Source organism: Osmerus mordax, chromosome 1 (assembly GCF_038355195.1).
Source record: "Osmerus mordax isolate fOsmMor3 chromosome 1, fOsmMor3.pri, whole genome shotgun sequence".
NCBI classification, from domain to species: Eukaryota; Metazoa; Chordata; class Actinopteri; order Osmeriformes; family Osmeridae; genus Osmerus; species Osmerus mordax.
This window is the reverse complement of record NC_090050.1, coordinates 2,313,048-2,340,682: the sequence shown is the minus strand read 5'-3', so window position 1 is coordinate 2,340,682 and position 27,635 is coordinate 2,313,048. Positions and strand designations below refer to the sequence as shown.

The following is a 27,635-nucleotide window of genomic DNA, read 5'->3' as shown; positions in this document are numbered from 1 at the left end:
AGTAATTAAATAATCAATAAATGCATCTAAAATCAGTAGCCATATTTCCCTCCCCAAAAACTAGACTCCCATTTAGGGCTAAAAGGGGCATGAGAAAATGAAAATCAAATCAGTCATACAGGCCTTTTGAAGATAAAGCTCACACTTACATCAATCTAAATATAAAAATACTTTGAAAGAAGTACAACCTAACCTGCTGAACCAAATTTTATAATGATGAAAACATTTCCACACCAGCTATCACTGTCAATCTGACAACACGCTGAAACTCACATCAGCTCCACAGTGTTTTAGACATAGCGTTGAAATTTGGCACAAGCACAAATCTATATTCATTCAAGAATATAAAATAACTGAAACTGCAGTTTAGCGAGTATTGAGTATAGTTATAGTGATAAACAATTATTTTGAATAAATTGAAACGTCATGAAAAACAAACGTAGCCACCAAAAAATCTAAAAGAATAAATCAACATTTCAAGGTAAATTGAAAGAACATTCATAAATCAGTTGCATACATAAGATACTTTAAAGGCTCAAATATGGTTTAATGTACCAGTGTTTTACAACCTGTCCCTGAAGACCCCCTTGCTGGTCAACAGGACCAGCAATGCCGTTGGCATTTTGTACTCTGGTGAGGCGTCAGTAACCAGGAGGTCATTCCCAACAGGTCACTCCCCAACCCTGCCCCCTCTCATCTGTCCAATGCCTCTGATTCTGGTTTGGCAAAGACTGAGAATCACACAAATAGTGCTTTGTATTTTATTAGAGAAATCTTTATAAATAATACTACATATATGCCACTACATATGATAAAATAACCCACCAAGTGAGCAGAGGTGTAAAATGTAGATTGTGGTTGCTTCACCCACTTTTATACCTCTACAAGTAAGCAACATTTGTTAACAGCGTGGGTACTGACTAAGTAATTACTTTAATTTGGTGTTATTGATACATTTACATTTTCTCAAGCAATATAAAATGTTAAATATTAGAGTATTTGTGAAGCAAGCAAACTCTGGACCGATAGGAGTGACAGGGTTCACCAGTGACACCTCTTCAGGTTTCAATGAGGAGTAACAAGTGCACAAACAGTGCTTGATATTTAATATTTAAAACATGATTCAATCAATATAACATGTATTAAAAACAAGTTAACTAACAAGCTACTCAAGGTAGGCAACAAGCCAACCAATCGACTTTTTGGACATTGGAAAAAGTTAGTATTAAGAACTACAGTAGCATGGAGGCATTTCAAAGCGGTTTTCAATCAAAACTGGTGCTGGTGTAGCTTGCCAGTCAGTATATGTGTGTTTTATGTCCATAGTTTTTATATGTCCTCAGAGCCAGCTCGTTGCATATCAGTGTCATCTCCAGAGCACTAAGCCATCTCACAATGCCATGTAATGTATTACAACATTTGATTGATACAGAAACTGACAGCAAATTATGACTAAACAGCACATTGGAATAGATGAACAACATTAATGGCGCATGGAATCATTATGTTGATACATGCACCCATATTACTCAGAATCTCTGTAATACTTATTTTTGAAAGTAATGAAGAAGTTTGAAGAACAAAGTATTATCATTGCAGATGCTGTAGTTCCTATAAAGAAAAATATTGCTGAGTATGGAAACAAGCATATATTCATATATTCTCTATTAGTTTAAGACTTTGGTACTGTAAATCTGTTGGCAAACACAAGCAGCAAATCCAAATGCAAATTAGTCTTTCCTAGACTAAGCTTTTTGTTCAGTCTTATCTGTTCTGCATAATTTCCAAAGGTTCCTTATTCCTGCTTATCTATATGGTACCAGGCTCGTTGATGTTAATTATCACACAAAAAATATATATATATCAGAAAGTTACCAATCCTTTATAAAATGTGTCAGAAATGTATTTAGAGAAAATTAGTAATTATTTTTTCCAATCAGGTCAGATATTACATAATTTCAATTCAAACAAAGATTTCTTGGCACATTGGTGTAGTACATGCTGGGTTCATTCTAGCTCTCTGTGTTTCAAATGTCAGTGCAGATGGGGAGAAGAAAACAAAAGGACCTTAAGTAAGAGAATAATATTTGATCTGCTAATAAAAGCAGTAGCTATAGCGTCATATGGATCTATAGTACCTTACAGGAAAAAAGAAAACAAGTAGTTTCTTTTGTATAAGACATTTGTGAGTTTGATACTGTCATCTTTGTTTGAAGTGTGAGAGTGTTTGTATTTATAAATTATGTGATTCCATGGGAAAAACTTACACCTACAAGGAAAGAACTACATGCCTAGATTTGTTTATCTACAATATGCTGCAGTCCTTCTTGAATGTAAATTTCCACAGGAAAATTGTACAAAAATAGTATCCTGATATAGCGACCATACCAAGTTACACAATGCACCTTTAAGGGATTTAGAGAAAGAGAAAAAGAGAGAAAGAATAGGATTTTACAGTACAGTTTAAACTGAAGTGAAACCAAGGGGATGACGGATAAACACAAAAACCGAGTGTTTTCCATCTGCTTGTCTGGGTTTGAAGAGAAGAGGTTGTGTCTGCTTGTCTGGGTTTGAAGAGAAGAGGTTGTGTCTGCTTGTCTGGGTTTGCAGTGGCACCTTATTGTGTTTTGGATTTTCTAGAAAAATATTACATATTTACTGATTCCAATACCCATTAGCTAAGCACTGGTCTGTCATGCACACATAACCTGACCAAAGATGGGGCCAAAAGATAAACAAGACAATGGCTCAACAGACATGAAAATCTCTCATACATAACTTGACACAGTTGTTCTGCATAAAGTGACGACTCTTTAGTATTTAAAGCGTTTCTTTGGGCTTTGTTAGAAGCTCATTCTCAATCAAACTCCAAAACCCAGCTGGTTGAAGTGTCAAGTGTCTGTAGGAGACATTGTGGAACGCCACTATTTGTCCTCTGCTTCGACGTCCCAGAGTGTGAGTGTCAATCTAACGATCAATGCTGACACACACACACACACACACAGGGTTGCATACAGGTTCTGGTTATGCACACAAACACCTACATTCTGTCACTTAGCTGAACAACTTGATGAAGCAGCCCTGGCAGTAAGGCTTGTCATTCTGCTCCTTGAAAGTGCCCTTGTTGAGTTGCTTGAGGCAGAAGGCACAGACAAAGTGCTCAGGGTGGAACTTCTTGGCCATGGCGGTGATGCAGCGGCCGGTGATGGGCTTCTGACAGCCGGAGCAGAGCGAGCCTCTGTGCTCGTGGTAGTGGGCCTCACAGTAGGGCTGGCCCTCGTGCTCAAAGAAGCTCCCGTTCACAAAGGGGGTGAAACACTCCTGGACAGATGAGAGGGAGAAAGTACACGTGGGGAAATTATATTTGAGAAGTAGCATATGTACATTTACTGTCAAATTATGAAGTTGCATAAAAAATTGGACTATTTAACTGTTTCTCTATTACTCTTTAACATTTTATTTTATTTTACACTCATTGTTTGTGACGACCCCTGAAGCCCCGAGTCTCCTCCTCTCCAGACCAACATCACATAGACCGTTCCTTGACTTTGACCACCAAAATACTAGCCGAACTATACACTTCTGATCCTTGATATTCTGTATACCTTCTATATGCACTATACGTTGTGTATTGCTTTGGATAAAAGTATTTGCCAAATTCATCAAATTTAAATATATTAACTTTGAGAATTCCAGCATCAACATTGTCGTTTTGTGGGCAACAGCACAAAAAGAAGTTAATAACATGAGGAATGTGTTCCCTATGAACACCTTCACTCTAGCTAGTGCAACTAGATCATCTCCCCTCTGCTACAGTACAGTAGCTCCTGGGCCCTGAGTAGAAACCAAATACCTGCCTTAACATGCACCTGGTGTTCTGTGGAAAAGCAACAGGAATGTTAGATCAGGCTGGTTGATATTACAGTTGTCACTTTACGCATGTTCTGGAGGACAGGCTACAGATGAGATAGTATTGTGAAGATGCACATGTTCCATCTGAATACCTTGAAGCAGCACCCTACCAGCAACTTAAAAAGATAAAAGATTAAAACAGACTGGATGTGTTTGGCCAAGTGATATGAGGATTCCAAATGAGAAGGGCGAGTGGTTCAATCCCAGCTCAACTACCTACACACTTACACGAACACACACACACACACACACACACACACAAACACACACTTACCCTGCAGACAAAGCACTCCGGATGCCAGAGGGAGTTGAGGGCTGATATGTAGTTCTCCAGGATGGCATGAGCACAGGCACCACACTTGGGGGCAAACATGTTGAAGTAGTCCTTCTTGCAGAAGGCCTTCCCGTCCTTCTCATGAAAACCTGGGAGGGCCAGAGCAGCACCACACTGATTTCTGCTTCCAAACCAAAACTGGATGTTTCAAAATCAATGCAAACCTCATGTTTAGTTTTATTTTGACACATTTGTTCACACAAATCGTTTTAGTCAGTAGTCAGGAATGTGGTGTTGCACGGTCTATCCTGAAAGTGTTTTATCTAGTCAGAGTGTGGAGGGCATCTTACCATCTGGACCAAAGAATTCTCCACACTGAGCACAGAAGAAGTGGTCTGGGTGCCAGGTCTTGTCCAACGCAGTAACAACTTTCTGCAACAGAGAAAGGTGTTTATGAAAAAATGATGACTGATTCTGTATCAGGCAACACATTTCTTTATGATGGGATGAACTACCATGTAATTACATAGCAATACTTATAGTAACAATATTGTGCTTACATAGAAATGGCAATGCTAATTACAGCTGTTTTACAAGTTGTTACACAAGTGAAATTTGGCATGGAGGAGGTTAGGCTTTCAAGATGTATGTGAATGTTAACATTGATCCTGTTTTAATAATGAAACCTTCACCTGCCCCTGTACAACATCCACTTAGCCCTTACACCCCTCCCTCATACTGTGCCTTCTTAAGTCTGTTAGTTATACCGCACTCAATAATGATTAAATCGCAATGTCTATTGTGACCGCCCTCCCCACTGCTTGAGCTTGCGACTGCTACCCAGGACTGGTGGGCGTGGCTTAGGTCGCTCGTCAGGGCTAAATGGACACACCTGGGCACAGTGCGTCTCAGGCTTCAAGTTACCTGCTCCAGGAGTCTGTGGTCTCTGCCCTTCTGAGCTGACCCTGGGGGTCAGATGGCTGAGCGGTTAGGGAGTTGGGCTATTAATCAGAAGGTTGTTGGTTTGATTTTCGGCCGTGCCAAATTACGTTGTGTCCTTGGGCAAGGCACTTCACCCTACTTGCCTCGGGGGGAATGTCTCTGTACTTACTGTAAGTCGCTCTGGATAAGAGCGTCTGCTAAATGACTAAATGTAAATGAGCTGACCGTCTTACTGAAGCGGCCTTGTCTTTGCTTAACACTTTACAACACTCATGCTGCACATACACATCCATGCATGCTTACACACTGACACTCAATAACATTGGCTGTTACGTATTATGTTGGGTTAAACCCTATGTTTTGTAAATTAAATAACTTTTGTTAAAACCTTTAGTTGCGCCTATGTTTCCCTTTTGTTTGCAAACCTTGAGACAGTTTGTAACACTATGTACCTACAATGTTTTACTCTGGGTATTGCTGTGTAGTTACATAGCAGTTTATGCAACCTTAATGTAGCATGTTGCCCTGTATCTTAAATGTTGCGATGTTTGTTGGATGGCCTACTTCCTGCCAGCATAAATGGGCTAGCTTAATCACCCTATAAACTGTATAGTAATTAATCAACATAAAAAAATATTTAATTCACATTGTTTGGTTATGCCAGCCATCAAAATACAAATCAATGCAGCAACGTCCTTGTTTTCTATCTGTAAACACTAGAGGGCAGCACTTGGCTGGAGAGAAGCACAGTACTGGGACTGTTAACTCAGGTTTTCCAGGACTGATAATGTTGCTGAATAGCTTACGCAGTTAGCACAGATACTTGTTCTTAATTTAACATGTTTTCAAACTATGAGTTGGATTTCACAGCAGACATCAATGAATATTAAAGCAGATATTATTGGTGATATATTGAATGAAACAAAATGTAACAAAGAGAAGAGCTGAGAAAGAAGGGAGTGGACCAGTGAGATGGAACTTGTTTGGTTACAGTCAATCTAGTGTATATTTTATGGATACAGTGTGTGACTGTGTATAAAATACTAAGGTCTAGTGTGGGTCTGCATAGAGTGTGTGACTGTGTATAAAATACTAAGGTCTAGTGTGGGTCTGTATACAGTGTGTGACTGTGTATAAAATACTAAGGTCTAGTGTGGGTCTGTATACAGTGTGTGACTGTGTATAAAATACTAAGGTCTAGTGTGGGTCTGTAAAGAGTGTGTGACTGTGTATAAAATACTGACGTCTAGTATAGGTCCGTTACAGTAGTGGCAGCGCGGGGAGAACAGGTTGTGGTAGTCCTTCTCACAGTAAGGCTGGCCATCACGCTCAAAGAAGTTTCTGGAGCCGATCTCCTCCAGACAGTGTGTGCAGACGAAGTGCTCCGGGTGCCATGTGCGCCCCATGGCTGTCACCACCTGGGGACAGGAGGCACAAGAGGTTGTTTGCTGACCACACAATATACAGGATACATTAACTACCATGTAACTACATATTAATACCCATAGTAACAACATTGCAGTCCCATGTTATTACACAAGTGAAACTTGGTAAGGGGGAGGTTGGGCTTCCAGGGGTAAGTGGATGTAAATGTTGATGTCGTTGCATCTTCTTGTATAGCCATTTCACTGGAGTTACATGGTAGGTAGTCCAGAAATGTAAAGGGCTGATATACTGTAGAAGCAGACAAGGTACCATAGAAGGTGTAAAGGCTTCAAGTCATCTGTTGGTACTAGAGTTGCATCCTCACTCTGGCTTCAATCCTTTCTCAAAATAGGGTTATTTATTGATAAATAATATATTAATATAGCGGTTACTGAAATGCAAGAATGCAGATGGTGTATTCTACAGAACCTCTCAAGGTGCTACTGAAGATGGGGCACCTGCAGCTCTGGAAGTTGATAGAACGACTGGGATTGGTACAGGGGAAGAGCATGGACTCTTCTTGACTGAACCTCACAAATCAGTGAAGATCACATTATTAATTCTACAGACTGTCAATGACTCGGGACACAATCTATCTAATGCACCCATGCATCCAGTTGATATCAACTGGTCAGTACATTCAGAGGAAACCTCAAAGAGATGTGGTATGGTTTAGTGGGTCAGCTGTTGTCTGTGTTGAATGCATAGTTATGTACTCCAGATGTAATGAGATTAGAGGGAGTCAGGTGGCTGAGCTGTGAGGGAATCGGGCTAGTAATCCGAAGGTTGCCAGTTCGATTCCCGGTCATGCTAACTGACGTTGTGTCCTTGGGCAAGGCACTTCACCCTACTTGCCTCGGGGGAATGTCCCTGTACTTACTGTAAGTCGCTCTGGATAAGAGCGTCTGCTAAATGACTAAATGTAAATGTAATGATGTTAGTGGTTTTCCTCCACTGTTTGATCACCTGTCCAACAATGGGCTTCTTGCAGGCCCCACACAGGCCTTTGGCCACGGTCTGAACCCCCAGGCGGTTGAGGTCTGACTGCAGGCTGCCCAGCATGTTGTCCAGCTTGTTGTTCTGCTTGGGGTGGGCTTTAGGAGACTCTTTCTCTTGTGCCATGATCTTGGAAAAATGAAACAATCCACAGTAGGTCAACAAGTCCAAAATATCTTTGACATGACACACACAGGGTGCACAAACGAATACAGAGGCTATGTTGCCAGAAGGTTAAGCTGACCATTAAATGTAGCTTCTTAACTTGCAGGAGAACATTCTGACCATTGTTGGGTCTGCAATACATTCATATGTCTAACTCTTACCTTCCACAAGGGTATCTGTGTAACTAAGAACAGAATCTAAAGTAGTTTACTAAGTTTGGGAGAGAAAAAAAATGTAATTACATCGTTAATTAGTGTTACTGCTGATTACATGTGAACTCCTGTCTCTGCAGACAGAGCAGTAATTTTACTTGGAGCTCTTTCCCCAGGGGCAGACGTGGCACAGAAACAGCTCCTCTCATGAGCCACAACGAAGGAGCTCATGGAACGCAGTGACTAGAATGAACATGTTTTGAGTCATCCCAGATTATTAAAAACATTCAGTAAAGATAAACCATGTGGTTATCAACAACTCTCTGAGACCAAACACTGATGCATGTGTTTACTCATTTGCCTGTGTTTGTTAAACTACGGGGGCATAACACTTCTCAAATGATGAGGTCATTGGAGCTCCCTGACCCAGTCACATACCAGAGGGGAAAAATAGCCTCTGTGTGGAACATGGATCCTTTGACATACACACGCATACAGTATAAACCTGCACACACACGCACACACACACACCCATATGAATGCTTTAATGAAAACATTCACACACAGTAATAACTCATGCCAGTCAAAGAAAAATATGGTGAAATACTGACCTTTCACTTAGAAAGGTCAGATTTGTTTTTATACAGGCCTCCCTAGCTGTTTATACCAAGCAAGACCTGTTTTGTTTTTTGCTTTACTTGCCACATTTCCTTTGGCCTGATAAGTAGAGTAGAATACCAAAACTAGGGAAGGGGGACTAGTGTCTCCTGACAAAACAGTGGCATTTTTTATTGTGGGGGCTAAACATAAATAATTCATTGTGGGATCCTGTTACACCTTATAAGACACAGACCTTGGCACCAACAGCCTTCATTCAAAAAAAAACCTTGTCATTTTGACAGAACAGATTTTACACAAAGCTTTAAAGAGCTCCCAGTCTGCAGATCCTGCTGTCCTGTAGCATGACCAGAGACCATGGCCTAAGATAGACCTGCCTACAGCACTGCCTACACTGGATCTGGATCCAGGTCTCACATCATATACGTATGTACCAAATAAAAACGTAAAATTCTGCTTTTAAACAAGACATAAAATGAGCCAGGAAATGAAAAGAAGTTTAGCAATAGAGAGAGAGTGAGTGAGTGAGTGAGTGAGTGAGTGAGTGAGTAAGAGATATAGAGAGGAAGGGAGAAATTGACAAAAAGGAAGACAGATGAGTAGGGAGAGATCGACAGACATTATCCATGCCTGCATCGGAGGGAAGATGGGGTCATACTCTGTCTGACATCCCACAGATACATAAACCTTGGGGGGTGGGGGTGGAGTGACAGGGGGTGGGGGGCTGGGAGAGGATGGAGGCAGAGCCTGAACGGGGGGAGGGCTTGGCTCCCTGGGGGGCGGGGAGGGCTCTCGAGGGTGCGGGGTGGGAGTAGGGGTGGGGCGTGGCAGCTCCACAGGAGGTGGGGTGGGGGTGGGTGGGGGCAGAGGAGTCGGGGGGGGCAGGGGCAACTGTTTGGGGGCCGGTGGGGGCTGCTGCGTGGGGAGGACTTTTCTGGAGGGGACAGGCGAGGTGGGAGGAATGATGATCTGAGGAGTGAAGAACAAAAAGTACAAAAGAAGAGAGAAACATGAAGGAAGAATTAGACTGAAGAGAAAGAAACACTTAGAAAGTGCACTACCAATTCACATGTCTCAGCTGTTGCCACTAAACACAATGATAAATAAATAGTTACATAAATAGTTTATGTAAAAAAACCTTTTCCTCAAATCAATGTTTAATGTGGATTACACACGGGCTATACTCACAATCGAACATAAAAATAATCAGCATTTATAAATAATTGGAAGCCTTTATCAGTTTCTGGTTCTAGAACATATTCCAGTAAGTCCAGTAGACTGTATTGAAACACCCCAGTAATTCCAGTAGACTATATTAAAACACTGCTGCCAAAGCCTCACATCCTTCTACCTTATCCACGGCTGGTAAGGCACCCTCTTCCCGAGTACGCTGGGGATTGGACATGACGACGACTCCCTCTGTGAGCCAATCATCTGGCTGCTTACGTCGGCGTTCTGTGTGCCCGATCCCAAGCTTTCCCTGCAGCTCCTCAATGAGTCTGTCCTGAGAGCTGTTGTTGTGGAAGATGACAGGTCCCAGCTTGAGGCGTAGCTGTCCGTCCCGGAACATGGGATGAACGTTGGGAGTCTCTTTAGTGCGCCGGATAACCGATTTGAGCTACAGAGCAGAGGCCACAGGTGAGAGGGGCAGAAAGGCCACATGATGTTACGTCTTGCTCTAAAAGTGCGTTTGACTGGGAAGCGGAATCCTTTAGGCCGCAGTGCAGGCTCTTTGACAAAGGAAAACAGCAGTCATTCAACTCAGGTCATTCCATTCTCTAGCAATCCATTTGGGATCTAACCTGCTGGGTTGCTGTGGATGTACTGGTACCTCTGGAACTCTCACTCCTAGATGTCATCCATCACAGAAAGCAGGGCAAGCCAAGATGTTGTGTCTGTTGTTCTTATGAGTCACTGCTTTTCTCTGGATTTAAAGAGCATGCATCAGATTTACTGCCTGCAGCCGAACAAACATAGTTCCAAAACTTGTCTCACCTTGTCAAGAATTAATTTGAAAAAAATAGTTTGGGATGACAATTAGGATCACGCTGCTGGAATTGTGAAATAGGCAAGCCAGGGCCAGAAGATGATTCACCAAACTATGCACACACTTCCAGGAGCAAGTGAGGGCACCCACATGCATTCAACATCCAACTAATTAAAATGCCAATCCAATGTTGGTCCCAATAACGGTCCTCAAAGCCATTTCTATGTTGCCCCCAACGTGCAACAGAACTTCATGCATCACACCTCAAACAGAAACATGGCTGCATGATCAAGATGCTTTGAAGATTGTGTTTTACACGAGTACCCATTTGACATGTTGTTCTCTCAAAATAAGAGCCAATGAACTCTCTGTTAAACTAAACTCTGTTAATGCTTTACTTTGATCGTGGAGTAAAGACTGAATTTGAGTAAGGTTTGGTGCTTCAACATGGCTTTATAAAGGGAACATCCATATTGTGGCTTGAAGCCGTCCAACTATCGTGCTAGCTTATTTCGAGAGAGCATGAGCGAGAGAGACAGGAGCCACATCCTACTTGTCCTGATGTTGACAACCTCTCCACAGCGGAGGGCTGTAGGAGGGGCACATCCAGAGTGCCATCAGGGGTCCCAGGGCAGGTACAGGGGGTGGCCAAGGAGTCATCCATCCAGCTTGCCTCTGTGAGGGGGGTCAAAGTTCCCTCTCGTCCAGACAGGGGTGTGCTTTGGCCAGGGTAAATCCCTTCTTCTTCCTCCCTCCAAGTCCTCTGCTCCTCTCCTGACATGGCATGTCCTCTGTTCAAGACAGGGGAGGGTGCAAGCTCATCTTTATCAGGCTTCTGCTTCTCCTTTGCACGCTCCCCCAATCCCTCTGGTTTTGTGGTGTGGAGGGCCAGTAGTTTATCAAGGGCATCCTCCAATAAAGGCTCACAGCATGGTAGAGTTATCCCTAGGTCTTGAACTGAGTGATGCTCTGAAACATCTGTATATGCTACTGAAGATGGGGCACCTGCAGCTCTGGAAGCTGATAGAACAATTGGTATTGGCACAGGGGAGGAGCATGGACTCTTCTTGGATGCAATTGAGACTGGACTGGGTTTCGTAGTAACTGTTACAGGACTATGGCTCTTAGCAACTAAAATTGGACTACGGGCAACTGGACTGGGGGTCTTGGTGACTGGTACAGGACTGGGGGTCTTGGTGACTGGTACTGGACTGGAGGTCTTGTGGTCTGCTACTGGACTGGGAGTCTTGGTGACTGGTACAGGACTGGGAGTCTTGGTGACTGGTACAGGACTGGGGGTTTTGGCGACTGGTACAGGACTGGGGGCCTTGGTGACTGGTACAAGGTAGCAAGTTTTGTGGTCTGCTAGTGGACTAGGGTCTTCAGAGGCTACCTGTAGCCCCTGTGCTTCCAGTGTGACAGGTCCTGAGGTGCTGGAAAGCACAGTGAGTGTTTCTGTATGAGAGGTCAGCACAGTTACGCTGCTCACACCAGACTCTGTACTCTTTCCCGTTATCTTCGTGTGGATCTGGGAAGACAGAATGCTCCTGGATGATGCCGTCAGAGGTTCTGAGGTTGAGACAGATGAATGAGAGGAGCAGGCCTCTTCATCTATGTGTAGTTTTAGAGGGAGAGAGGCACTGGGAGAGGTGGTGATGACAGAGGGCAGGGGTAAATCAAGGGATGGGGCGCAGGCTCCTGGGACTGCAGGTGAATCGTTCAACAAGAGGGGCTCTGGGACTGGATCAGGCTGGGCTTCCATACTGATAGACAACTGAGACCCTGACTGGATGACAGACATCGCATAAACAGAAAACAAGTACGGAAAAACAGTAAGGAGAAGGAGATGAAAAAAAGGGGGCTAGAAAAGGGAAGTTGACAAATTGGCAGAACATTATAACAAGAATAGAATAATAGACAATTATGTCCTAAATGAAGCATAAAAAGCAATACCAGCACAATAAAGAAAACGAGGGGTTATAAAGTACCCGGGCCTCATCACTCGTCTTATAAGAAGCTGTCTCTGAAACACTCACGTTGCTCTGGACCTTAAAGTCAGACAGCGAGGCCATGAGCTCGTCGAGTTCCCGTGTGGCAGATGAGGCGGACATCCGTGCCTGATGCTGCCCTGACGTCTCATGTTCATCCATCAGCGGCTCTGACACCACTAAAGCTGTGGGCCTGGGGAGAGAACGTGACTCGTTAAGGATCACAGCTATTCCTCATCCAGAACATTTCTTTAGCCCTTGATATTAGGGGTGGGAATCACCAGGTACCTTACGATTTGATTACGATTCAGAGGGCTACGATTTGATTATGAAACGATTACTGATACATCAACAACAACAAAAATCAATACATGATTTATCTTTCTCATTGTGTGACTAATTTGACCTCCTCCAACTCCGGGTGAAAATGTGAAATATGGTTTGTCATATTTTTTGAGTTCCCCAAATGTTTTATTTTGTGTGCTGGACACAACTTGCCTACAGTGTGGCTCTTGTCCCTTCAAAAAAGACTAAATGCTTTAATATGCTAGCTTTTAAGCAAAGAGGAGCCGGCGAGTGAACCAGACGAATTCAAGCAATACAACTACTCTCTAGTTCAATATGGACCTGGAAATGTTTCTCATAAATAATTAAATAATAATAATTAAAAATTAAATACTGATGAAGCAACTGTTATTTTAAATGATCACATACTGCGCTGGCTCAGTGCACCTGGGAAAGTCCCAGACAGCGCTCCATACTACCATGTGTTGTCCAATCACGTGCGCTATTTAAATCACTTCACGAAACTTAGACAATAAAAGTGAAAGTTTACAATGCATGTTAGGAGAGAGACTGCAAGAGAAGCAAAAGCTGAAGCGAGAGAAGTTGTAGTATGGCGCGCAAAAGTTAGGAAAGTCGATGCAGAAAATCTAACTTTCAAAGAGGAGTCGAAAGACAAATATGCCTTTATCCTTCCCGCAGTGAGTGTCAGTACTTTGTTTATTAGCTATAGGGTATAGGCGGAGCGGGGAGGGGGGGGAGGGTGTTGGCTTCTGGGGCTTGAGCCCTGAATGTTTTCTCAAAAGCCCTGAATCTTGTAGGTACAAATTTGAGTTGTCATTTTTGGTGTGCGCTCACCCTTGCGGTCACTGTAATTTTTGTATTCCCATAATTCCCAGCATTACAAAAAAAAGTTTTTTGGAAATATAATTCACAACTTACAAAACAAAGTAAGTTGTTGTGAATGTCTGTTGCAAAAGTAGGTCTGGTTGATAGCTGCATCAAAATCAGCAAGCTATCCACAATATCCAATCAACAACCTGGACTCAAACTTACTCACTCGCCTCTGTCGGGATTTAATTTTAACGTTATTCACTCATGAGCGGTTCATCAAGGACAGTCAGAATTTAGATTACAGTAGCAGCAAGTAAGATTAAATTAATTGAATTATGGGGAATCAAATATGTTGACTGTTATTTTTCTGTACTCACAAAGATATTTATATACAGTAGACATATATATATATATGTCAAACGATTAAAATATTTAATCGCGATTAATCGCATTAATGTCATAGTTAACTCGCAATTAATCGCACATTTTTATCTATTCTAAATGTCCCTTGATTTCTTTTTGTCCCATAATTTTTTCTAATTTTAATGGTCTTATCAACATGGAAAAGTGGATTGGCTTGCTTAGTGCAAATGTTTTTTTAAATTGAAAACAACATTGCAATCGCCTGGCTTTGAGGGAGGGGGTGTGTGCTTGGCCAGCTGTGTGCTTGGCCATCAAGTGGTATTTCAGACTGGATGTGCTGCGATGATAGCTCAGTACACAACGACAAAACACACAGATCACTTTGGTCTTGTCAATGGAACCATTTGGCAACTTACTAAAAGTAAACTTAACTTACTAAAAGTAAACTTTCCATTCAGAATCTTATTGGCATCCATTTCGGCGTCTCGCGCTCGCCATCCACTCAAAAACTACTCTTTAGCCGGCTGGCAAGCCCAAACAAGTGTGTGCGGCTTGCCTGTTGTTTTGTTTCCAGTCTAGCTAGATCCGGTGTGGTGTTGTAGTTCTTCTAACGTCACTAGTTGTTGCAACAGAATGTGAAAAAAACAAAAAAAAGTTTGCTAGGCCAAAAATAACGTTAATCTCGCAATAAATAAACTGACGCCGTAAAAATGGGTTTGCGTTAACACCATTAATAACGCGTTTAACTGACAGCACTATATGATAATAGTTTACGTTAAATGCCTAACTAAGTGTAAACTGTAGCTGGTGCTTTAATAAGAGCTAGTTAGCTAACCATTGCAACGGTGGCTACGTTTGAGCCATGATCAGGCTCACTCCTTGCCTGGCTCTGCCCTCCTACGTACTTCCGCTCAATTTTGATTTTGCTTCTGTACTAGGTCTGGCCATGAGGTACGTAAGTCAGATGTCTCCGGTTAATTTTCTACCGGCCAATCAGCGAAAAGAGGGAGTGGCAGTCGTGCGCTAGTTTGTGTTGTAGTTCCGTAATGGCGGCGGAGAAAGATGCGAGCGAAGCCATTCGGTCCGTTGTGGCAACGCTGCCGAATATCCATAAGCTAAAGCCAGAGCAAGAACATGTTTTGCTGAGTTTTGTTGGTGGTCATGATGTTGTGGCCCTCCTCCCCACGGGGTTCTGGAACAGTTTGATTTTCCAGCTATGGCAGCTAGCTCTGTTACAGTAGTGGTGAAGGAATTGGCTAAGGCGAACGCTAGCAATTGGTTATGGCAGATCCAATAGTGGCTCTGGGCAGATCCAATAGTGGCTCTGGGCAGATCCAATAGTTAAACTCTGTTGAATAACTTCAACAGAGTACCCGCCTACAAGGAAGTCAACGCTTGTCAATGGAGCGAGGCCAGACTCTCTGTACAAATGAAATGTACGAGAGTCTGGTTAGGACCAGGCTAGCTCACTCCTCCACTGAATTCACTATCTGCACACATTACTTCCGCGTATTGCATAAACCAGGTCAACAACTTCTGGTTGCTAGCAGTTACGATGCTGCCCTTCAAGCAGGAGGAAAAGGGGTTCAAATTGTAGCCAACGTTTCACGCTACATCGACAAGTACGAAGGTAAGGTTTATCTTAACTCACACAGTAAGGGTATCAAACGAATTTGATCAGTAACATTAGTAGGATAGCTAGTTAACAATTTTTCCCGACATTATATGGTACTCAATTATCTGATCGTCAGATAAATAATTTTTCTGTATGGATCATGTAGTCTTTGTCAGTTTCTAACTAAAATATGGAAACGGGACTGATCTCCAATCTGTGAGGGCAAGCTGTTATAGTTGATGAAAAAAAGCGAGAAGCCACACAATCTGAGTGTAGGGTTGAGACAGAAACAGCTATGGGTTAACAACCTGTTCTGGCACGTACAACATTTTTACATGCAATTAAAATGACAAGAATATAGTTCTCTGTAATTATTGAGTTTTCTGCATCAATCTATAATTGTTAAAGAGTGAATAGTGATGCATCAAATAATAACTTCTCCCCCCCACCCCAACATAATATAGGCAAACCCAATGTGACAACGCTTTACATTAAAGTTACAGTAAAAACATTGTAGGTACATAGGAATGGCTATGTAATTAAATTGTGTAAAGTGTTGTCTCGGTTAAGTGCAAGACGGCACATTATGGGGGAGGGATGTAAGGGGTAAGTGAATGTTGTAAAGGGGCAGTTGAAGGTTGTGCTACCAAAACAAGATCAATGTTAACATCCACTCACCCCTGGAAGCCCAACCTCCCCCATTCTACGTGTAATAACTAGTTGCTGAATGCTAATGCTGAATGTTGATAAACCAGGAAAGCTCTAGCCCAGATATTTGGCTTCAAACATTTTAGACTTTTTCAGGTTTTAAGAGAGGTGTGATTGTTTTTTGTTAATCATTAGATCAAAATCCCAGGATCCTGCTTTCTTGATTTATCCCAGATGTGTGTTTTAACACCCAGTATCTTTGTTCTGACTACATTGCACTGTACCTGGCCCGATTATGGTTCAAGTTATGTGTTAACTTGTTGATGCAAATCGCATCTTCCGAAAACAGCCTGAAAGATGTATTCACGGTTTACCAGGGCAAACCAATGACTGCAAAAAGAAAATGAAAACTGTAATAAAACGGAAGAAAATATTTCGGCTCTAGCGGACAATACGGAATGACGACAAGAGCCCCTTTTCATTGGAGCGCGTCACAAATGCTTATGTGCACACAATTATATTTGGTTAAAACATTAACTTACTTAGTGGACACAGAACATTCTAGTTCATCTAGGAGGCTGTCCACACTGGGGCGCACATCCTGAACCACCTTGACAGGTCCACTTCTCTTGGGCTTCTCTATTGTGGGGTGAGGCACCTTTTCTGGAGGTGAAACCCCGTTCCTCTGCACATAGCTGGTGGTGCTGCTGGAGGGCAGGGGTGGAGCAGTCTCCTCTACAACAACAGGGAAATACAATATTTCCAAAATATACCAATGCAAAACACAACCAAAACAGGGGAGGGATGACTGTGTCTGGTGCTGTATGGTGGGGGACTGTCTGAGACCATGAACAATGTTAATGGGAAAAATAGATGGCTGCTGTTGAGCTACTTTACAGTAGGCTGTCACAAACGTAAATTACTGCCTTTTTGATAAACAATTTAGAAATGCAATATTGACCACCTCCAGGCATTTTCAGTAACTTGGTATATTTTCTTAAATACACACAGCCCAAACAGCTGCTATCCACATTATTGGAATGATCCATCTTGTCAGGCATGCATGACTATGTGGGGCGGGAAGGAGAGAGGCAAATGGGACTTGCAGAGTCAAAGTGAGGGGACACATTTCCTGGTCCCTAATTAGGGTGCTGTCAGAGGTATTAAGAGCTAGTGATGTGCTGTACCTTCTGTGGGGAAGGAAGGAGAGACATGCTGGACAGCATTGAGCTCCAGAAGCAGGCGGTCCAGTTCAGACAGGTTGTTGCCCAAGGAGGAGCTCATGTCTGAAGCCATTACGTTGGTGCTCTTCGGCTTGTTTAGGAAACTGCCAGAAGGATAACAATGTTTGTGGCGAGCTAAAGATATGGATCGCTATGCATTTGTCAAGAAGATTTGAGTGTTTTACATTTACAAATTTACAGACCCAAACAAAGATTACTGACATTGAGATCTAACAACTTTGTCCGTCATTTAATATCGACTGAAGCTGTCATTGAAGTTTTTTTAAATGAGGAAAATGTGATCCTGATTGTTGTGTGCTATTTTTATAACTGTGTCAGAAATCAAAATAATTAGAGATTTGGGGATTTTAGGACAGAAAAAAACAAATAAATAAATGCAGGGATCAATATTAGGAACAAGGCAATACCTGTAGATGTGATCCTCTTCACTCTGCTGGGGAGGGGGGCTGCTGGATAAGGCACTTTTCTGGGCAAAGTTAAAGGACAGCGCAGTAGAAACAAACTGTCATTTCTATGTGTGGGACATGAGTACTGAAGAAGTTGTGATAGAACAAGATGGACAAATGCCTGCTGTTGTTCGGTGGAATGGAATGTTATGATTTTATCTATTGCAAACTGCAATATCCTTTATTGGTTGTTAAAAAGTCAAAGACGCAAAGACAATGCAATCAGCAAATAATATCAATTAAAACGTCTATTGAATCATCTGATCAACAATATAAAAAGGTAGTACATTTATGTTTTTATGCCTATGAGAATCATGCAGCAGATACTGAGTATCTGAAGACCCTGTCACCACTTGCTAAGGATGCTTAATTTATCCACAGCGACAAATACAATTAGGTAATTTCACAAAGAGGGGCATCCGATGCTACACCAGCTCTGTATTTACTCTGAAACAGATATCAAGATCCAACATAGACAAACTACACCCTGCACACTCAAGTGAGATATTGCCAGTTATGCAGCAACATGGAAACATGTTCGAACTACAAAAAACTTTTCACTTGACTCATCAGATGGAGAACTGAGCCTGTGGCTCCTGCTATGACACATCACATATGACACATCACATATGACACATCTATCACATTTGACTCTGAACTTCCCAGAGACGTTGAGGACAGATAAACATCCCCTGTGCCTGTGTGATGGTTGAGTAACTCCAAAACTCTGGAAAACCTCCAATAAGGAGACATTGCTTCACTTCTTTGGGATTTATTGTAAGATGAGCCAACTCAAATACATGCACTGTTGTGTGTTTATTTCTGGGGCGGTGTTTTGAATACCAGTTAATCCAATGTTGAAAATAGAGCGATATGTTTAAGTTCATCAGTTTTTGACAAAATGTGGATGTAGGCCTGTTTTTTTGTCTTGAGGGGAATGGTTCCCCCATTTACAATGTTGTAAATGTGTATGGTGGTGTGTACGGGTGCATACATGGTGCCGGTACCTGTGAGGAGCAGTGAAGTGAGTCCAAGACCGCTCCGTTCAGGCTCTCGTCTGAGAGAGACACTGCAGGGGGAGGGGAGAGGAGCACCTGGGGGGCGTGTCCTCCTGTGGGGTAGGAGTAGGGGGTCTCGTCTGGGAGAAATACGGGCCGCTTGGAGATGTGGGAGGTGGTAGACTCCAAATCTGCCAGCAAAGCATCTACACACACACAGGACACAGAATACCAAAGTGAACCTTAACCGTAGCCACATAATAGCATAATCAATCCACTTCATCGTGATCCAAACAGAACTTAACACTAGCAAGACAATTCTAAAGCTTTTACTTTAAATGACAGTTTGAAGTTGAAAAGGTTGAAAGTTTATTCCATAGGTTGTCATGGGGTATTCTAGAAAGGCAAGTGTTGTGTTAAATCCTGGTAAATTATTTGCAGAAAGCAGGTGTGGCGATTTCCTGGTTTGCAGATGGTAACAGGTTCAGGAGCAGAGTTGAGTCATGCATTGTCATCGCCACTCCTACGGTCACTTATTAACATTGTACTGCTCTGAATTTGAAACTCGCCTATGTAAATTGTCAGAAAGTGATATGCAAGCATAAAAGGTGTCACCTTTCCGCTTAGCGACCGCCTGCTCAATTAAGCCTGTTTCAGTTTACTGCCCAAGCCAACAAAGCCATGCACAGGATACGTACTGAAATGTAGCAAACTACCCTCTGATCCGGCACCTTGCCCTGATATCGACCTGCTTCATTAAGTCTTTCCTATGGCGCTCTGGAGCTACCGTTTAAGGTTACACCCATTAAAAGCCTCATAAAAGCCATGTTAAATTTCTACCAAACTGCAAACTTGTTAAGCATTAACCTAAATCAGGAGACATGATACAGTTATACAGTACACTGTACAACACTAATACAGATATTAAATAGCTATCAATCTAAACAACTTTTAGCATTAGACTTGGTAGACAGTCACCTCTGTCTCAATAAAAATTTAAAGCCAACTGCAAACTGCTAAAACACGAAGAAAATCCGACAGAGGCAATGAAACTACCGGTATCCAGATCCTCCCATTCCAGGAAAGAGACAGGGTGTGAAACCTACCTGGGACGAGAGAGAGACAGAAGGAGACTACTAGAGAGAGAGGACAGCAGGGGAAGAGAGACACCCAAATAGACCAGCCAGACTGGAACCGCTCGCCTGAACTGTCCCAGCAGCAGAGGGTAACAAGAAACTGAGAACGGAGGGGTTAGGACGGAAGGGTCATCTTCGTGACGACTGCTAAAGTTTACCCCCCCAAAAAACACACACACACACCCTACACCTGATATGCAGTTTCAGTCCTGTGGTGTCTACTCACGCAAACGACAGATGAGGAGAAAAAAAGTCTAAGTGAGTGTTGGTATTCAGAGCTCGAAGTCTCCTGCAGGAAGCCACAGGTTGCGAAAGAGTGGGGAAGAAAACGAGCACTTATCAGAGGGGTGTGAGAGCAGCATTCAGAAAAGGCGTGATTAGTCTGTCTGTTTGTGTGCTGGCTTCAGCCATGATCAAATCCAACCATTTTGTTGCATAGTCTCTAGTCTCTGTGGTGGTATAGTATTATACAGTATATAATTTTTGTGGATATGTTAGAATTTATATTTAACTCATCATAAACATGATTTTATACCACTGTTATTTAATACAACACTGTTATAATGCTTGGACAACACTGCGTGGAGAACTGGGCAACCTGTTGTTTAGCAGGAGTTGGTGCTAGCATCGTTAGCATGCTTAGACACATTCCACTGGGCTTGGTTATGGATACAGTATAGCTAGTTTACCCAACCACATCCAGGGCTCTCTCATTTGGTCTCTCTCCTTTTCCAGTACAGATGGTATGTTACTGTCTCGGAGACAGGTGTAATTCTGTGGTGTGACCCACTCTTCACTGATTCATTTGTGCACTTGTAATAGGCTGATTATGTTTTTGTTTATATTTACTTTTCAAGCAGCTTTAGGCAAAGCTGAACTTACATTGTGTATCAAAGTCAAACAAGCTCAGACTCAGCCAAACCCACCCTGATTCATTTGGCTAGGATGTAGTGTATGCTTAAGAGCTGAATGAACACACCCTGATTCATTTGGCTAGGATGTAGTGTATGCTTAAGAGCTGAATGAACACACCATAAGGCATGGGTGTGGACTGTATGGACAGTTTCTATACCTACAGGCTACTGTAGGCTAAATATGCTGTATGGATTTCACAACAGACGATCAACAGTCAATTGTGTTGTTCAGACTGTTGTCTTGAACTACACAGAATGCAATTGAAACCACACACTAATCGAGTAAATTGTAACCTGTTGTCTTATTTCCTTGAAAGTATTGTTCACAACTTTGAAATTAATGTTTGAACATGAACTAAAACAAACCTGAAAACAATTACAACCATTACCACATGCTGTAGATAAATAATCATAGTTCCGAACTACTGTAGCTGTAAGGTAGGCTAACTGAGTGCAATGATGGACTTTATATAAGCCAAGCCATCAAACTCACTAATAATACAAATTGTTCTCTTGAGAAATGTGTCTGACATGATCTTCCAGCAAACAGCAGGAGGGGAGAGACTTGAGACTGGGGGGTGGTGCAGACCTCCCAGCTAAAATAAGAAACCTAAAGCCCTAAATCTAACACACACTCCCCCTCCACCCATCTATCCTGCACAGCTTAATGTGTTTGTGTCATGTTCACCACCAAACTGCAGGATCAGCGACCATAAAAGTTCTAGTTGCTCTCATGCTCATGTCACAAAACACCTGAGACAACATCTAGGAAACTTATGGAAAGATATGTAATATCCAAATACATTGTTTAAGTCGTTTTCAAATGATAGTGTAAGTGTGAAAACTAGAAGATGTAAATGACTGAGATATTAAGGGAGCGAGCAAGAGAGAGAGCTCAGGGAATGAGAGACAGCCATAACGTATAGTAACTGTAGGTAAATCCTGCTTGGTTGCAAAAACATGGTTGGTATTATTGAGGAGACTCTCTTCCTTTTCTAATGATGCTGCTGTCAGCCACAAAGACTTCATGACCAAGATGAGATTCAGATGGAGAGACAGACACAGGGACAGTTTTGGGTAGTAGGGTCGTCAAAAGGAAATAGATAAATTACACATTGTTTTCAAACCCCTTACCTTTTCCACATGTCGTTGCATTGTAGACTTTGCGGTTTAAATTCTAATTATTAAATAGTTTTGCATCAATTTAGACACAATGTCTCATTCTGATGAATTGAAAACAGTGTTTTGACACAGTGAAGCTTGTTTAAAAAAACTGAAATATTTAGCCAAACTTACATAGCACTTCACAATGATGTAATGTGACACTGTGCTTCTCAGAGAACCACTATTTTGAATTAATTTTATAATGTTTATTAGTTCCACAGTTTTTGTGAACATTGTATAACCTTAGGTGTTTTCATCCTTTTAAGATAAATTGTTTATTATTATTATTTTGGGGCATGGTATGCAGACTGATGTCAAACATTGGTATACATTTGAGTCTATAACATAACAAAATGTCTGACACAACAAAGAAGTCTGAAGGCACTAAATACTGTAGAGTCCATGTTGTTCTGAGAAGAGGAGCAGAGAGCAGGGAGCCGCTGGTAGCGTCAGGATTGGGTCACTATGAGTGTGACAGAGAAGGGGGGGTGGAGGCGTTGAATAGGACGCCCAATTCTGATCCCTATGGGGACTGATCACTGTATCCTGTTTTTCAGGATGGACATCGTTTGATTGACATTGATTAGTAAGAAATATACACTTGCAGGACACGCCACAGAGAACATGAATTAATTAGAGAAGGGATTTATCCAGAGAGGGTATAAATGAAAATGTGTTTAATAACTGCATGTCCCTTCAATCCTCTCTTGTAAGCCCTTTTGTCTTCATCCCTTCATCGTCTTATCTGATGGGCAGAAAGATTAGCTAAATTCCTGACATGCCTGCGCCTGCCCACTTCCAAAACATCACCGAAAAGGAACAAGTGAAGAAGACAAAGATAGGGGGAAGAGACAATGACAGATAAAGGGAGGGAAGAGAGGTTAAACAAGATGGATACTTACAATGTATAAACAGCAGGGTGAAAATAAAGTGTAGGAGAAGCAAGGACTGGCTTTACTAAGACAAAAAAGCCATGAAAATAATACAATAGACACACCCATTGAGTCAGTGGTGAGCAGCAGATGGTTTGTGTAGGGTTTTTTCTAAATGATGAATTGTAAGTGCATCAGTGGTTACAGCTGTTCACTTACAGCATTCACAGATGCCTCATCACCACTACAAACCAGTAGCACAGTGTCACACAACCCCCACAAAACTTACTTTATACAGCTGAAGGTAAGGTAGAATGGGTTGGCAAAAGTGTAAGATCATTCTATGACATTTCTTGAAAAAAATACCTTTTAAGCACTTTTCTGGACTTAAGGCAAAGTAAAACAACCTTATGTGACCTCATGATATGATCAGAATATTCTGGAATCTGTTCCACCAATGACACAAGAAAACTCTTTCTATCTTTTCCATGCAAATGATCACACCTCAGCCACCTCCTCTTGAAGCAAGGTTTGAAGCTTACATCTTCTCACACATCTTTCACCTAACCCTTTTGCACCAGCGATTTCCTAGTATTACAATTCACTTGACAGTTCTTGAGATACTCCAAGTTGAAGTTTCTTATCATTGGTAAATGACAGCATTTTCTCAGAAAATATTTAAATGCATCTTACTTGAACTGCTAGCCTACCTCTTCCAATTTAACAATGTCTTTATATGCACCTCTTTGAAAGTACTGTAAATAAGTATTTTACCTCTGTAAAATAGATGGGTTCCCTCCCACAAATTGCATGTTTACAGCTATCAGCTTGAGGCAAACTGAGCACATGCATGCATGATGCAACTAGCTGCTTATCTAGATTCAAGTTCACTGTTTATCTTTCCACCACAAGCACAATGAGATACCTTAAATATATGAATATAACCTATCATATTGTACATAACTTGAGGAGATCTGGATATACTCACTATTAATGCAAATTTGGCAAAAGCAAACTGTTACAGACACATTTTTAAAGTAGACTATTATAAAATCTCTGGCCAGGCCAGTATCAGAATTAATCTGATTAGAGTCTACTAGTCTACTAGAGCAGTGCTCCTTTGAAAGAAAAAGTATGATCTGTAAAAAGGGGTGGGTCTCCTCTCCGAGTGTATCCTGCCACACGAAAGGACACCATATTGAAGTGATCTATGGCTCTATCACGTTAGCGCAGTTCAACATGGCACCGAAAATGTTGAATCGTATATTTCTTGCGAACCGCTCATTCAAACAACTTCACACTTGCATTGCACATCCTTGGATCCTGAGCAATACACTTGCCGAATTTAAACTTAATACAACGCCCGGTTCTTGAGATAATCAAGCCACAGACCGACACACACACACACACACAGATATATTCCTGCCTTTACAGTAAGGCTAGTACTTCCATTGTAATTGTATAGCCTAACTACCGCTAATTGTATAATGAAACCGTGTCCATTCCCTTATTTTGTTGTCTTATTGTTTTGGACAAAACCTTCTTAAATCTAGAGATTGAATGTCATTTGTCTTGAGCTCCACAGACAGCATCTGTTACAACCAAATATGACCCTCATCAAACACCAATCCACCGTAAAAATAACTCAACAACACCCATGCTTGGAATGGCCAACAAACTCAATAAATTATAATCCATCCTCCAACACACTAGGCCTTATAATAATACACCAAATCTCCATGTCATGGGAAGAGACAGTTCCTCACAACTGTGGGGGATAGATGACCCTTGTCATCACTGTATTATCTGTCTGCTTGTGTGTCCACATTTCTCTTTGCCTTGATTTGTAACTACAACACATCTGCTAGCAGAGTGGAATTATTATTATTATTTGGCTCTTAAACTCTATTGTAATACACAGAGCATATCCCAGGGGCCTATTTGTTTTAGTGATCAATATGGTCAACATTATCACTGCTGTAGACAAACCTGAATTCAGGATGTGGCTATCCACACCAGGATGTTTTGGCTTCAGTAGTCACGTTCATTTCACTAGCGTTCAAGGGGGCAGTCGGCAGGGTCTCGTGACTGTCTCCATCTCCAGCATAACCTCTTGGTACTCACTAGTAAAGGGGCGGGTTAGAATCAAGTATTCCACATTACAGTCAAATGTGAGGTTAGCCCGCCTAAATGGCTCCCTGTGCTGTCCATCTCAAGCAATGTTTAGTCCTGGCTTCTGATTGGATGTGTTTCTATGTGTAGTAAAAGTCACAGGGTATGGAACAAGCCCAGCTTTGTGTGTCTTCACCAGGGCAACAAGATAGGATGCAGGATAGGGGTCAGCCAAGGGAGCCTGGACAGTTTTCTGATGGGCCAAGTCATCCCTACTGGAAAACAATGCAGCTGTTTAAATGCCAAAGTGAGAGCGAGTGTGAGGGGTTGGCGCCGGAGATACAGTAATAGGGAATAATGTTTTGCTGAACATAGTTAATTCACTCAGGAGTGAAATAGGCTATCATATGGTTGCATGTGTGCATAGAAATGTAAAATGTTGTCCAATAGAGTAGTCAAGTACGGTACTAGGCTAGAAGGCAATTTTGAGTATAAGCTGTAGACTAATGCCTACAGTATTCTTAGATGCCCCTCCAGAGGGAAGACATGACAGCAATGACAAAAACCGTGTCCTTGAACCTTATCCAACCTGGTCTACCCCTCTGTCTTCATCTTGACGGATCTTCCAATGCTTATGGATCAATGAGCTCGGGCGATTTCCAGAATAACAATATAATTTAATAATGTATTAGTTTAGCAGACAATTTTATCCAAAGCGACGTTTAAGGGGATTTGAACCTGCAAACTCTTGATCTGTAGTGAAACGCTCTGCCACTGAGCTGTACCCATTCCCAGCTGTACGCAGGTTTAAGCACCTCTCCTGTAATGGACTGAAGAGACAGACTGCTGGAGTGTCGGGATCCATCTTGCTAGGCATGGTCTTGTGTTATATACTTCACTGCCACTCCCTCAAGATAATGTCTCTGTTAATCAACTGCCCAGACAACAGCAAGGTACTCTGTTTTCCAAGGTAGTGGAAACTATATTCAGCTACACAAAGACTTCTGGAGGAGTTAGTGATAACCCCTCCCCCACAGCCTATATGCACCGCTTTCATAAAGGTGTCACACCTGAATAACTGGGCCAATCTACATTTTTGCCTCTGACAAAAAAAACTGTTAGAAACCTTAGTTAAGTTGAGAAGTTGTTAAATAATCTTGGGTTGAGTGTATTCGTAATATGGGTTTCTTTGACTGCAGAGAGTTTAAATATGCACCTTTGTTAGTAGGCTACTGTTTTGTCTTTGCGACATGGGAGAGGACTAAACCTGTAGTCAAATGTTGACTGTGATAAAACAATAAGTATCCATATTGTCCCCACAACTATTGGAACAGAAACCATTAACTGGGTGAAACAAAATTGCATACGAATTGTATGTAGACTATCGGCTTGGGGCAAATTATTCTTAAATCCACAATTAACAAACCCATGCATCATAACTGGGCATTTATAGGTTACTGTACGTCACTTCAAAAAGTCTGTGGTCAAGAAGTTGTGAGTAGCCTACAATCGTTTTCTTATATAACGCTGTTTTAATTTGATTTATTTATGTCCTCTGTGCATTTTCTTAAATCTAGCTGCCATATGGTTTTCACAATCCCAAAAGTGTAAATCAAAGAAAAATAATCAGTAGTCATAAATTCGCTGGCCAAGTCGCATGCAAGACTACAAAAGGAGCAGAGGGAAGTCAAGTGGCTTCAAATGTAGCTATCATTTTATTATGGAACGAATAAAAACTGTAATGTAAGATTTGCTCAAACATATCACCAGAGCTCTGAACAGTAGCGACGCCCCCAGGCAACATCATTCTCAAGCCAATGTGATGCATCGACTTGGTGCTTGCTTGCTAGCTAGTTAGCCAGCTCAGAAGCAAGCTAATTCACTATTCGGACGAGAGAAGGGACTGTTGGCAAACAGCGTTGTTGATTTGCATCAATTCATTTTCCAAGCTATTTAACAAAAATAATGGGTGGTGTGTGGTGAAAATGTATTGTTGACATTCGCTTTTAACGTGGAAATTGGCTCTCTATAGCATAGTCCATCCAGGTGGCTACAGTAACTAGCACAGCTATTCTATTACTGTAGTAGCCTAGTGTTATTTGCATAACCATCATAACCAAGGAATCTCCGGAGCAAAGACTATTCAAGTTGACAACTGTATGAAGGTGGCGACGGCGGCCATCACTTAACTTGTCAGATCTATGCACAGTAGCCTACACAGTGTGATGAGGTATACATTGGCTAGCATGGCCACTCTGCTGCTACACTGTAGCGAGGCAGTATAGTTTGTCAGGCAGCAGCTGTTTATATGAATGGACAAGATTCAGACTGACTCATCTCATTTAATTATTGAATACGATCTGACAATCTGTTCATACGCTTATTAATGCAAATGTAATGATCTGAACTTACCGAGATCTTCCATGGTGCCAGAAATACACGAATCAAAACGGCTCTTACGGTTGGGTAACGTTAGTTACCAATAAGCCTTAGTCGGACACAGATCTTAGCGCAGAATGCAGGCTAGAAGTTTTCAAGTGGCGTAAGT

The 27,635-nt window shown here is 41.9% G+C and overlaps 2 protein-coding genes across 4 annotated transcripts; both read right to left on the bottom strand.

Moving 5' to 3' along the window:
- Window positions 1-1,384: 1,384 nt before the first annotated feature.
- Window positions 1,385-27,635, bottom strand: LOC136942754 (paxillin-like). Of its 3 annotated transcripts, XM_067235737.1 has the most exons (12): window positions 27,500-27,635; window positions 18,899-19,095; window positions 17,853-17,911; window positions 17,389-17,528; window positions 16,744-16,936; window positions 12,508-12,652; window positions 7,520-7,678; window positions 6,373-6,546; window positions 4,537-4,618; window positions 4,187-4,335; window positions 3,045-3,321; window positions 1,385-2,636 (listed from the first exon to the last, which is right to left on the bottom strand). In XM_067235737.1, exons 1-11 carry the CDS (start codon window positions 27,510-27,512, stop codon window positions 3,055-3,057), a joined length of 1,578 nt encoding a protein of 525 aa, XP_067091838.1. In that variant the 5' UTR covers window positions 27,513-27,635; the 3' UTR covers window positions 1,385-2,636; window positions 3,045-3,054. The 3 variants fall into 3 exon arrangements, with proteins under 3 accessions (XP_067091838.1, XP_067091829.1, XP_067091843.1); XM_067235728.1 differs by having other exon boundaries at window positions 1,385-3,321; XM_067235742.1 differs by lacking the exon at window positions 27,500-27,635 and adding an exon at window positions 19,996-20,114 and having other exon boundaries at window positions 1,385-3,321.
- Window positions 10,324-12,272, bottom strand: LOC136945267 (uncharacterized). The gene is made up of 2 exons (XM_067239015.1): window positions 11,025-12,272; window positions 10,324-10,408 (listed from the first exon to the last, which is right to left on the bottom strand). The coding sequence occupies exons 1-2, from the start codon at window positions 12,270-12,272 to the stop codon at window positions 10,340-10,342; spliced, it is 1,317 nt and encodes a 438-aa protein (XP_067095116.1). The 3' UTR covers window positions 10,324-10,339.

Bases quoted from the DNA above. Each gene is read 5' to 3' on its own strand.
- LOC136942754 (XM_067235728.1), bottom strand. The intron at 7,679-12,507 runs GTGAGTGTTTCA...CATTTTTCCAAG, and splicing joins ACTTTAAGGTCCAGAGCAAC to ATCATGGCACAAGAGAAAGA. The intron at 3,322-4,186 runs GTAAGTGTGTGT...TCATCTGTCCAG, and splicing joins CGGAGTGCTTTGTCTGCAGG to GAGTGTTTCACCCCCTTTGT.
- LOC136945267 (XM_067239015.1), bottom strand. From the start codon at position 12,272: ATGTCTGTCATCCAGTCAGGGTCTCAGTTGTCTATCAGTATGGAAGCC. The intron at 10,409-11,024 runs GTAGGATGTGGC...CTTTAAATCCAG, and splicing joins GGTTGTCAACATCAGGACAA to AGAAAAGCAGTGACTCATAA.